Source organism: Oncorhynchus keta, unplaced genomic scaffold (assembly GCF_023373465.1).
Source record: "Oncorhynchus keta strain PuntledgeMale-10-30-2019 unplaced genomic scaffold, Oket_V2 Un_contig_3376_pilon_pilon, whole genome shotgun sequence".
Classification (NCBI taxonomy): domain Eukaryota; kingdom Metazoa; phylum Chordata; class Actinopteri; order Salmoniformes; family Salmonidae; genus Oncorhynchus; species Oncorhynchus keta.
In genome coordinates, this window is record NW_026287222.1 from 85,001 (window position 1) to 98,514 (window position 13,514).

Here is a 13,514-nt window from a genome sequence, read left to right on the forward strand (position 1 = left end):
AGACAGAGAGAGAGCGGCAGAGACAGAGAGAGAGAGGCAGAGACAGAGACAGAGAGAGAGAGAGAGAGAGGCAGAGAGAGAGGCAGAGACAGAGAGAGAGAAGCAGAGACAGAGAGAGAGAGAGAGGCAGAGACAGAGAGAGAGGCAGAGACAGAGAGAGAGAAGCAGAGACAGAGAGAGAGAGAGAGAGGCAGAGAGAGAGAGAGAGGCAGAGACAGAGAGAGAGCGGCAGAGACAGAGAGAGAGGCAGAGACAGAGACAGAGAGGCAGAGACAGAGAGAGAGAGAGAGAGAGAGGCAGAGACAGAGAGAGAGCGGCAGAGACAGAGAGAGAGGCAGAGACAGAGACAGAGAGACAGAGACAGAGAGAGAGAGAGAGAGAGAGAGAGAGAGAGAGAGAGAGAGAGAGAGGCAGAGACAGAGAGAGAGCGGCAGAGACAGAGAGAGAGGCAGAGACAGAGAGAGAGAAGCAGAGACAGAGAGAGAGAGAGAGGCAGAGACAGAGACAGAGCGGCAGAGACAGAGAGAGAGAAGCAGAGACAGAGACAGAGAGGCAGAGACACAGAGAGAGAGGCAGAGACACAGAGAGAGAGGCAGAGACACAAAGAGAGAGAGCGAGGCAGAGACACAGAGAGAGAGAGGCAGAGAGAGAGAGAGAGAGAGAGAGAGGCAGAGAGAGAGGCAGAGAGAGAGAGACAGAGAGGCAGAGACAGAGAGAGAGAGTGAGGCAGAGGCAGAGAGAGAGGCAGAGACACACAGAGAGATAGAGCGAGGCAGAGACAGAGAGAAAGAGGCAGAGACAGAGAGGAGCGGCAGAGAGAGAGAAAGAGAAAACACAGTTCAGATGAATGGAGTACGTTTGGATTCCTGTCTGTCTGTCTGTCAGTGAAAATACCTAAATAGTCTGTCTGTCCTATCCTAAGGTATCTGGAAAAGTTGTCAACCTTCCACATTCTTATTATCAACCATCGTAATGTCACTATTACCAATGCCAGATCACCATCCTCACTGTCATCATCACTGTTATCATCATCACCACTACCACAATAATCATATAATATATCACCTGAAACATCACACACACACACACACACACACACACACACACACACACACACACACACACACACACACACACACACACACACACACACACACACACACTACAATAGGACACTAGCGCTGCACGTCTCAAACGTGGCGTTAAAGTCCCAGAGAGTCCTCGCTATCCTCATAAGTCATTGTCCACATAACCCTGAGATTTTCCCGGGGCCAATATTAGCCGGGCCATAAAACGTTACACTGTATTCTGCCAGCGCCCCTGTATGCTGAGCAGGAGGCCTGGAATTCATACAGCCACATTATAATATTTCAATAAGAACCTCACATAAATTCAATATAGCAATACCGCTGACACATGCAGCCCTATTGATTCAATCTCTGGGCTCGGAGACAGATGGCCTGGGAGAGAGTGATGCGACCACAGAGGGGTGGGTAGATGGATACAGACACGGAGCCAGTGGGTTAAAGTCCATTAAGGTGAACGGGGAAGACGATAGCCAATTGTGTTGAGAGTTCCGGGAATGATTGACAGGTGGAGGGGTTGCTAAGGAGATTTTTCTCCCGCCCTAGCAACCACTGTCGACAGAGAAGCACTTTTGATCATCTACTTCAGACCTCAGTAAAAAAACATTGGTGCCAGACAGTAGAAAAGGCTGCTCTCTGGGCTGGGAAGCTGGTGGGTGTGAAGGGTTTTGCTCCAGCCCAGCACTAGCACACATAAAAATAAATATTTAGAAAAAAAAATCACCTATTTAGAATTTTAAAAAAAGCTCCATAAATAATAAACCTCTTTAGTTGTTTTCTACTGCCGGTCCCCGTAAGGAAACGTTTTCCATCAAAGTGATTCATTCAGTTAATCAGCGTTTGTTTTTCAGCTTGTTTTTCTCCTTCTGTTTTCATCCTCCCTCCATCCCTCCTAGGTCTCCCCATTCTTAATTAAGGCCCTCGTTCGCCACTAAGATTCATTTTTAATGCTCCAGTCCCTTGGAATGGAGAGCTACATCCTGGAAAAGGGCCCAAAATACAAATATGTGTTTCATGCTTTGGTTCACAGTTCAATTCACTTAATATAGACTCAGTCCCCCCCCACAAACATCTCCGGGAGAAAACCTAAATATTTGCTAAGATGCAATAAAAGTGACAACGGTCTGCTCGGATTATGAAAAAAAGATGAGATTTATATATACTTGAGTCGTGTCTTTGGGAAGCAGGGCGGAGGAGGGTGTTTGCAGCCAAACTTAATGAAGTAATGGGATGATATGGGAAAGGGATGAGGCGTGGCTAATGTGTAGGCAGAGGAGATAGCCGCCCCAGCGTCTCGCTTTCACAGATGGATCCAGTCTCTAAAACACCCAGATGAAACGTTGAAGTAAAACATATTTCTAAGGGGTCAACAGAAGAAGGTCCTCAGGGCTCTGAACATCCTTTTCTGACTGTCTGTTAGGCTGCTGAGGTTAAGTTCCACCAAACCACAGATACGGGGTCAGATATTGTTTCGCCTCCCTCATAGTTAAGGTTCAGATTGGGGTTAATATAATCTGATCCTAGATCAGTGACAAAGTCTCCTTCGAGCATCCCCCTCTGGAACTGCTTGGGTACACCATTTTGAGAGAAAGGCTAGTCACTGAGTGCTTCAGCCATTTTGGCTCAATTTAATGCCACAGTTTAAGTTCCTGGATGCGAAATTGGTTCTCTTGAACGGCAGTTGGAGATCTCCTTTTGACCCAAGGGAGAACGACTGCGCCCTCTCATTGAAGCCAAGGAAGTTCAAGGCTGACCGCGATACTGCAGGAATTGCTAGCAGAAAACAGTCCCCAACATTATAGTGAACAGGAAATGGTGATCTGTCTGGTCAATCTTCCTGTAAATAAAAATGATTTTAGAAGGCATTCATGGTACCTCTAATTGCTTCTAATATACCAGATGTATGTCCTGGTATATTTTAAAATCGTACATAGAAGAAGTTATAAGGATAAGTGATTTACTAAATGGTAGCCTGCAGAACCCTGTGTGGCCTTCAACTGGAGTTCTTTAATGAGAGAGGGCAGCACTGAGCCTGCAAAGTCACTTCCTGGAGGATCTCAAACTGCTCATAGACTTCTGTTCCTGTTCCTTCTGGTCCTTCTAACAAATGGCCAGGGTAGTGGGTTGATTTAGAATGTGCACCATGACATCTCTCTAAATTATAACAAATGGCCTTTGTTTAGTCACCAACATCCATTATCCGGGATCCTCAAAGAGCAGTTCTTGGGCACCGAGCAGATCCTGTTTGGTTCCCATTCATCAATTGACAAATTATTTCAATATACTCCTCCAGGATTGGGCCATTTTTTATAATGTTATTATCCTGTCTGGTAGCCAACTGCCTGCAGACAAAAATACAACAAAAAATGACTGTGGGCAGAGAGGGCTGTACAGATACAGACCAGCCTGGTTTGTGGTGTACCTTTCTGTTCAGATAGAGAGAGAGATAGATAGATGTTAAGAGAGAGATGGTAAGAGAGAGAGTAGGAGAGAGAGAGATGGTGAGAGAGAGAGTAGGAGAGAGAGATGGTGAGAGAGAGAGTAGGAGAGAGAGAGAGAGAGAGAGAGAGAGAGAGAGAGAGAGAGAGAGGGGAGGTGAGAGAAAGAGCGGGGGAGGTGAGAGAAAGAAAGAGGGGGGAGGTGAGAGAAAGGGAAGGGTAGGTGAGAGAAAGAGCGGGGGAGGTGAGAGAAAGAAAGAGGGGGGAGGTGAGAGAAAGGGAAGGGTAGGTGAGAGAAAGAGAGGGGGCGGTGAGAGAAAGAGAGGGGGAGGTGAGAGAAAGAGAGGGGAGGTGAGAGAAAGAGCGGGGGGAGGTGAGAGAAAGAAAGAGAGGGGGGAGGTGAGAGAAAGGGAAGGGTAGGTGAGAGAAAGAGAGGAGTAGGTGAGAGGAAGAGAGGGCGAGGTGAGAGAAAGAGAGGGCGAGGTGAGAGAAAGAGAGGGCGAGGTGAGAGAAAGAGAGGGGGAGGGGAGAGAAAGGGAGGGGGAGGTGAGAGAAAGGGAGGGGTAGGTGAGAGAAAGAGAGGGGGGGGTGAGAGAAAGGGAGGGGGAGGTGAGAGAAAGAGAGGGGTAGGTGAGAGAAAGGGAGGGGGAGCTGAGAGAAAGAGAGAGAAAGAGGGGAGGTGAGAGAAAGAGAGGGGGAGGTGAGAGAAAGAGAGGGGGAGGTGAGAAAGAGAGAGGGGGAGGTGAGAGAAAAAGGGAGGGGTAGGGGGTGAGAGAGAGAGGTGAGAGAAAGAGAGAGAAAGAGAGGGGGAGGGGAGAGAAAGAGAGGGGGAGGTGAGAGAAAGAGGGGGAGGTGAGAGGAAGAGAGGGGAGGGGAGAGAAAGAGAGGGGGAGGTGAGAGAAAGAGAGGGGGAGGGGAGAGAAAGAGAGGGGGAGGGAGAGAAAGAGAGAGGGGGGAGGTGAGAGAAAGAGAGGGGGAGGTGAGAGAAAGAGAGGGGGAGGTGAGAGAAAGAGCGAGAGGTAAAAGAGAGCGAGAGAAGGGGGGATAGTCAGAGAGAGAAACAGAGAAAAGCAGACAGGATTGTAAGAGGTCTATTTGTGGGTTATCTGAATGGGCTCTCTCTCTTCTCTCTCCCTCTTTCTTCTCTCACTCTCTCTCTTCTCTCTCCCTCTTTCTTCTCTCACTCTCTCTCTTCTCTCTCCCTCTTTCTTCTCTCACTCTCTCTCTTCTCTGTGTCATCAAACAGCTCCAGTCGTCCATTAACTTTTCTGCACAGTCTGAACCGACTGGCCAACCGCATCAGTCGCTTTTACTACCCTAACAACCCTGGTCTCCCTCCCTCTCATTCTCTGTCTCTCCAAAGGGTTTTAGAGCCAGGCCAGAGATGAAGGGAGAGGGTGATAAGGAGAGAAGATTGATGGGCCAGAAGAAGGAGGGAGGAGAGAAAGAGGGGGAAGAAAATACAGAAAGGACATCCAGTAGTCTGACAAGAGGATCATTTCATGCAAATGTAGCTTTTAGTTTGGAAATCAAGACACCGTTTCTTCTCTCCTCCCTCTCCACTAAATGTTTTTTCTCTCTGTTTTTTTAATTTCCACTCCGATGCACAACTATAAATGATGACCGGGAAATCTTTCTGGAAAACACCCTGTAGTTTGAGAGTACTATTTTTAGTTTTTGGTTGCCTTTCGACAACAATAATATTTTCCCAGTAAATAAGCACAGTAACAACAACAGATGCTTAGGGTTTGGTTGGCTTCCCTTTGTAGTCTGAAAAATCTGTTGGAACTGCAGACGCTGATAAAAAACACACACACACACACACTTTTGTTCTTCTATGCTCGTGGAAACCTAAAATTGATTTCCATTCAAAATCCTATTTTCCCTCACCCCTAAACCTAACACTAAACCTAACACCTGTTAGGTTCTAAATGAACCTATTAAAACTCACGGACGCTTCATAAAGCTCAAACCAAGTTTATTCACCCATTGGGTCGATACAGCTGAGTAAGACAAAAGACATTCACACAAGCACTGATTTTGAACCCTTTCTCCTATACCGAGTTTCCTCCCACACATCTGACCAGCCAATGCATCTCTGTTGCTAGACAGAACCTTAGTGATATCTGTTCTCTGTTCATAAATACAAATCAAATTGTTACATTAGGAGCCTAGTTGGTTTAGCCACGGAAAAAGTCAGGAACCTTCCCACAAGCCATGATTGGCTGAGATAATGGATGGGCTGGACATGCCAGGAGATGAGTTTGGATTGGTTTGCCATGTAGCCGCTTCTGTCTATAACGTGAGCTGTAATAGTATGTGTTGACAGTCCTTTCTACTGTGCCGTTAGCCATCGAGAACTACTTTTCTCAACATTTGATGCCCTGAATGTAGCAGGCGCTGTCGACAGATCAGTAGGAGTGATGGGCTACTTTCTGCACACGCCACGGTCAATGTGAACCGAGTGACTAGACACAACTCTGGCCAAACAAGATGTAGCTACAAACAAAACGTTAAATGGTTCCAATCTGCCCTGAAGCGTTCGTCCATGGATACGGGTAAAAGTCTAGCGACATTTTCCAGATCTGCGTTTCTAATTTTGTCAGGAAGTCCTTTTTTATTGCAAGTTAAAGCATACTGTTCGGTAGCTAGCCAACGTTAGCTTTCTGGCTCGCTAGCTAACGTTACGTGTATCATCTGTGTAATATTATTTGAATCAGAAATCAATTTGCATTGCTAGTTATAGCCTAACGTTAGCTAGTTAACATTGATACTAATTTGTTAGCTTTAGCTACCAGCAAATTCATACTACAGCTATGACAATGTTTGTATTGGTAGCAGTATTAGTTGAGGTTATGCCGGTTCATTGATTAGCTAGCTAGCTTCATGTCTAAACAAAATTCTCCACTTCGGCCGGATTATTACATGACCCATCAAACTAGCCAGGTGTGTGGGGGTGATAACGGCCACCTATTGTATTTCATGAACATGTGTGCATGTCCAGACAATAGTGATCCATCCACTTAGCTAGATGTGGCTGGGGGTTGGTTATAGCATTTCCTTCACATGACCCATCAATTTAGACAAGTGTGTCAGGTGAGCATCATCTAATAACGAGAAAATATTTATCAAATATTTTTTATCTGGACACTTTGTGTTTTTGATATTGCTACTATGCAAGTACTACAACTGTACTGTTTCCACCTTCTGTATCCTGTGCTTGTGACAAATAAACATAGATTTGAATAGATATAGCGTGTGTTTGCCACATGTAAATCCTTAAAGAGATGAGTGGGGCTAAAGTTCAAGAGGGTGTGAACGATGCAGAATCAGCATGGACAAAGAAGAGCTCTCCACTAGGTACCAAAACATTCAAGGGCCATTTTCTCAAAAGTGAGGTTACAAGTTTATCAACTTTCAAAGCAGAATTACTTTCCCATTGTCCCTCAACTGCAGTGTATGGTATTCCATTGTCTAGTCTATACTTTTATCCAATGTAAAAAACACAATTTCAAATTTTGCTACATAAGACCGAATCGAGGCGGTTGGTCACATTTTACTATCCTTGTGGGGAATATAGGTCCCCACAAGGACAGAAGAACCAACCCACCCTACAGCCTCTCTCTGATACAGTCCACCATCTTCTCACTCTGTTCACACCCCACAAATGACACATAATGTGTCGTTTAACAATTTTTAGCCCATTAGTAATTATCTCTTCCTCTTAATTGTCATCCCACAATGCTCCTTTCATTCTGATCTGTCTGTCTGTCTGTCTGTCTGTCTGTCTGTCTGTCTGTCTGTCTGTCTGTCTGTCTGTCTGTCTGTCTGTCTGCATGTCTGTCTGAAAACCGACTCTTCAAGAGGAGAACCTATTTTTCTTCTAATCCTCTAACTGTGTGTCAAGCTCTCCCTCTCTTTCTCAGAAAAGCGACTACAGGAGAAGAAAAAATATTTATCGATCTGTCTGTCCATCTCTTAATGTGCCATTCCAATGTTACATCCATCTATTCCACCACCTAATGCTATATTGCTTTTCTGACTGTTGGGAGAAACAGATATTGTATATATACAGTGGGGCAAAAAAGTATTTAGTCAACCACCAATTGTGCATGTTCTCCCACTTAAAAAGATGAGAGAGGCCTGTAATTTTCATCATAGGTACACTTCAACTATGACAGACGAAATGAGAAGAAAAAAAATCAGAAAATCACAATGTAGGATTTTTAATGAATTTATTTGCAAATTATGGTGGAAAATAAGTATTTATATATATATATTATAGATGGTTTAGAACTAACATATCAAACTGAATCTAAAGAGTCAAACAACATGTTTTTACTTGTCCCTGTCTGCGTGTGTGTCTGTCCGTGTGGGAGTGTGTGTGTGTGTGTGTGTCTGTCCGTGTGGGAGTGTGTGGTGTGTGTGTGTGTCTGTCCGTGTGTGTGTGTGTGTGTCTGTCCGTGTGGGAGTGTGTGTGTGTCTGTCCGTGTGTCTGTCCGTGTGGGAGTGTGTGTGTGTGTGTGTGTGTGTGTGTGTGTGTGTGTGTGTGTGTGTGTGGGAGTGTGTGTGTGTCTGTCCCTGTGGGAGTGCGTGTGTGTCTGTCTGTGTGGGAGTGTGTGTGTCTGTCTGGGAGTGTGTGTGTGTGTGTGTGTCTGTCCGTGTGGGAGTGTGTGTGTGTGTGTCTGTCCGTGTGGGGAGTGTGTGTGTGTGTGTGTGGTGTGTGTGTGTGTGTCTGTCCCTGTGGGAGTGTGTGTGTGTCTGTCCGTGTGGGAGTGTCTGTGTGTCTGGACACAGTCCCTGTGGGACGTGTCTCTGTGTCTGACATAAAGCCACTGTCTGTCCCTGTGGGAGTGTGTGTCTGTCCCTGTGGGAGTGTGTGTGTGTCTGTCCCTGTGGGACACACAGTGTGTCAGTCCGACAGTGGGAGACAGACAGTGTGTCTGTCCAGTGGGAGTGTGTGTGTGTCTGTCCAGGTGGGGGTGTGTGTGTCAACCCCCCATCCCCAGAAACTGTCCTTGGGAAGGGTGGGTCTGCTGTGTGTGTCTGTCCATGGGAGATGGCTTTAACACTGATCTGAGACCAGTGTGGGATTGTGTGTGTGTCTGTCCCTGTCTGTGTGTCTGATTGGGAGTGTAAGTGTGTGTCTGTCCGTGTGGGAGATCAGACATGTCTGTCCTTGTGGTTCTGTCCCTGTCTGTGTGTATGTGTATCTGTCCGTGTGGGAGTGTTAGTGTCTGTCCGTGTGGGAGTGTGTGTGTGTCTGTCCGTGTGGGAGTGTGTGTGTGTCTGTCCGTGTGGGAGTGTGTGTGAGTGTCTGTCCGTGTGGGAGTGTGTGAGTGTCTGTCCGTGTGGGAGTGTGTGAGTGTCTGTCCGTGTGGGAGTGTGTGAGTGTCTGTCCGTGTGGGAGTGTGTGAGTGTCTGTCCGTGTGGGAGTGTGTGTGTGTCTGTCCGTGTGGGAGTGCGTGTGTGTCTGTCCGTGTGGAAGTGTGTGTGTGTCTGAGTGTGTGTCACGGCCTTCTCCCCCTCATAAACTGTATTTCCTAGCCGAGTCTCCTCGTAATCGTCCAGACGGGACACGTCGCCATACAACCGTCTGAGTGTCTGGGACACAGCAACCCTGACGTGTCTCTGGACTGACATAAAGCCACTGTGACTCCCAGCTGGCTGCTCACACACACACACACACACACACACACACACACACACACACACACACACACACACACACACACACACACACACACACACACACACACACACACACACACACACACACACACTCCCAGACACACACACACTCCCACACGGACAGACACACACACACACTCCCACACGGACACACACACACACGGACACAGACACACACACACACACACACACACACACACACACACACTTTCACACTGGGGAAAACAAGTCAGCGTTTCCCATCACACACACACACCTCCAGGTGGGGTCTTTTACAACCCCCCCCCATCCCCAGAAACCCTTCTCCAGGGTGGGGCTTAGAGCGCCATAGATGGCTTTAACACTGATCTGAGACCAGTATAGACGAGAGCACTACAGACTGGAGATCAAGATTAAGAGCAATAAGAACAGTACTCAGATCAGACATAACAACCTTGTGGTTACCACCTGTCTGACAGTGCTTATGGTATAGGGCTTTATTTACATTTCTCCACCTATGACACGTGTGTGTGTGTGTGTGTGTGTGTGTGTGTGTGTGTGTGTGTGTGTGTGTGTGTGTGTGTGTGTGTGTGTGTGTGTGTGTGTGTGTGTGTGTGTGTGTGTGTGTGTGTGTGTGTGTGTGTGTGTGTGTGTGTGTATGTGTGTGTGTGTGTGTGTGTGACTCATTCTGACCAAGTCTCAAGACTTTTTGCTCCAGTGGAACAGCGTTAAGGATTTCACCACAGTGTGAAAGCCTATTATCCTCTAGGTTATTGAGGTGCTAATTGAAAAGACCGTGGCTAATTCAGTGACTGTACCGGGTTACGGTGTCGTTGAGGTCAGGTCTGACACTCAGAAAGTTCCAACTTGAATTCACACATGGAGCTCAATGAGAGACGTCTCTGTCTCGTCTTTCACTGGGGAAAACAAGTCAGCGTTTCCCATCGCTTCATTTATAGACGTGGCGACGTACACAGAAGAGGGGGATGAGAGGAGGGATGAGAGGAGGGATGAGAGGAGAGGGAAAGAGTGAAAAGCCAATAGCCAACATTGAGTGTACAAAACATTAAGAACACCTTCCTAATATTGAGTTGAACCCACTTTCACCCTCAGAACTGCCTCAGTTCTTCAGAACATGGACTCTACAAGTTGTTGAAAGCGTTCCACAGGGATGGTGGTCCATGTTGACTCCAAGGCTTCCCACAGTGTCAAGTTGTCTGGATGTCCTTTGGGTGGTGGACCAGTCTTGGTACATACGGGAAACTGTTGAGGTTTTAAAACCCAGTGGCATTGCAGTTCGTGACACAAACCGCTGCACCCAGCACCTACTATCATACCCCGTTCAAAGGCACTTAAATCTGTTGTCTTGCCCATTCACCCTCTGAATGACACACATACACAATCCATGTCTCAATTGCCTCAAGGCTCAGAAATCCTTCTTTAACCTGTCTCCTCCCCTTCATCTACACTGATTGAAGTGGATTTAACAAGTGTCATCATCAATGGATCATAGCTTTCCCCTGGATTCACCTGGTCAGTCCATGTCATGGAGAGAGCAGGTGTTCCTAATGTTTTGTCCACTCAGTGTTTACAGCCCCAGAAAAACATCAATCGGGAGTGGATGTAGAGGTGGACAGACTCACCACTTGGCCGTTCTGAGGGTTCTTGTGTGCGTACGGTGGGCCGCGGATGTGGTTCCACATCTGGCCTGATGTCATGGCAAACACCACACACTGAGGGAGGGAGGTAGAGAGGAAGAGAGAGAGAGAGAGGGAAAGAGGGAGAGAGAGAGAGGGATGGGGAGAGAGGGAGAGGGAGGGAGAGAGGGAGTGTGAGGGAGAGAGATGGACGGACAGACAGAGGAGACAGACAGAGAGAGACAGACCGAGAGACAGACAGAGACAGACAGAGAGAGAGAGAGAAAAAAGTTTAAAAGTTACAGAACCAACAGGTAGAAATGACGCTACACTCATCAACACTCCTGCTGCTATTTCTTCACAGTCACACAGAGAGAGAGAGAGACAGAGTTAGAAAGAGAGAGAGGCTACACACCCACATCGATCCATCTCGCCACTCCAACAGAGCAGAGGAGAGGTAAAACCCACATTGAACCTGACCTCCGTGACTTGCCCGCTGCTCCCTTTACGATCAATACTCTCTGTGGCTTCCTCAGCCTTCTCCCTGTCTCTTAACATATGGGATAACAGCCCTCTCTGTCTACACATAGGACACTCGTCCACTCTGCCTCGTACTGCCCTCACTATCAGTCAGAGCATTGCTGCTGATGAAGACGGACCAGCATGCTGGATCGCGCTCATTGGTTGAAGTTCACAAAAATACTAAAGAAATGCAGAATTGACATTATATTGTTTCACATGCAGACGTAGGATCTTAACTTGAGCCTGTTTGAATTATTTAGTGGACTATAATTAATGGACATTTTTGTAGAGGGTTGAAACATTTTTCACGAGGGAAATCAAGTCTGAGATTTGAAAGTGGAAATTACAAACTTCAGAAGCCTTTTTAAACCTCAAATACACTGGAAGTTTTACACTTCCTGCAACAGGGTGATCTGATGAAGATCCTTAGACCTGTATGGACCTTATATCTTATATATCTTATAGACTGTCTTATAGACTGCCTTATAGACCGCCTTATAGACCACCCTATAGACCGCCCTATAGACTGCCTTATAGACCGCCTTATAGACCGCCTTATAGACCGCCTTATAGACCGTCTAATAGACTGCCTTATAGACTGCCTTATAGACCGCCTTATAGACCGTCTAATAGACTGCCTTATAGACTGCCTTATAGACCGTCTAATAGACTGCCTTATAGACTGCCATATTGACTGCCATATTGACTGCCATATAGACTGCCTTATAGACTGTCTAATAGACTGCCTTATAGACCCGCCTTATAGACTGCCTTATAGACTGTCTAATAGACTGCCTTATAGACCCGCCTTATAGACTGCCTTATAGACTGCCCTATAGACTGCCTTATAGACTACCTTAAAGACTGTCTTATAGACTGCCTTATAGACTGCCCTATAGACTGCATTATAGACTGCCTTATAGACTGCCTTATAGACTGCCTTATAGACTACCTTATAGACTACCTTATAGACTACCTTATAGACTGCCTTATAGACTGCCCTATAGACTGCACTATAGACTGCCCTATAGACTGCCCTATAGACTACCTTAAAGACTACATTAGACTGCCTTATAGACTACATTAAAGACTATCTTATATACTACCTTATAGACTGTCTTATAGACTGCCTTATATACTGTCTTATAGACTACCTTATAGACTGTCTTATAGACTGCCTTATAGACTGTCTTATAGACTACCTTAAGACTGTCTTATAGACTGCCTTATAGACTACCTTAAAGACTGCTTTATAGACTGTACACAAAGTGCTTTTCTGCCGAAGTTGAGTTGAGTACAAAGGCTTTTCTGACCATATATATATATATGTAACTATGGTATTGCACCTCCCCCTAGGTGGGCAGAACGTGTGGGGTGTGGGCAGCTTCATCAATAGCTTGTTAACGTAAGTGTTCTAAGAAACCATTATGTGGAACACTTAGGAAAGACAATATCACGCTGTGAGAACCTTTCATAGGAACATTCTGCTTACCTACTTCAGGGATGTTGTGCTCTCACCAGTCCATTGTGTGTGTGATTGTGTGTGCCTGTCTGCATATGCATATATGTTTATATGTGTGTGTGATTGAGCTGAGGTGGGGTGTGAGTGTGCTCCCTGGTGTGTGGGTGTGCTCCCTGGGGTGTGGGTGTGCTCCCTGGTGTGTGGGTGTGCTCCCTGGGGTGTGAGTGTGCTCCCTGGGGTGTGCTCCCTGGTGTGTGGCTGTACTCCTCTCTCACCAGCGCGGCCATGGCCCAGCCAGTCTTGTTGTAGATGAATTCCAGGTTGTTCCTGCGGAGGTAGAGCAGTCCTCCTACCAGGGACACCAGCAGGGCCAAGGCTATTGTGCCAGAGTAGTTAGGGGGACGGAACACACGGATCTGGAGGAGGAGAGGAGGGGGAGGGAAGGAGAGGAGGGGGAGGGGGAGAAGAGGGGAGGGAGGAGGAGGGAAGGAGAGGAGGAGAGAGGGGGAGGGAGGGAGAGGAGGAGGAGGAGGGAAGGAGAGGAGGGGGAGAGGAGAGGAGGAGGAGGGGGAGAGAGGGGTAGGGAGGGAGAGGAGGAGAGGAGAGGAGGGGGCGGGAGGAGAGGAGGAGGAGGGGGAGGGAGGGAGAGGAGGGGGAGGGGGGGGAGGAGTAGGGAGAGAGCGGGGGAGGGGGATGTAGA

At 47.0% G+C, this 13,514-nt stretch overlaps 1 protein-coding gene across 1 annotated transcript in view; it reads right to left on the minus strand.

Annotated features, from left to right (window-relative positions):
* The window catches only part of LOC127923918 (tumor suppressor candidate 3-like), a 140,882-nt gene that overhangs the window by 52,100 nt on the left and 75,268 nt on the right, over positions 1 to 13,514 (minus strand). The window contains exons 5-6 of the mRNA XM_052508123.1: positions 13,090 to 13,230; positions 10,837 to 10,926 (exon numbers count right to left, since the gene is read on the minus strand). Coding sequence (XP_052364083.1) covers positions 10,837 to 10,926; positions 13,090 to 13,230 — 231 coding nt within the window. The remainder of the gene's footprint in view (positions 1 to 10,836; positions 10,927 to 13,089; positions 13,231 to 13,514) is intronic.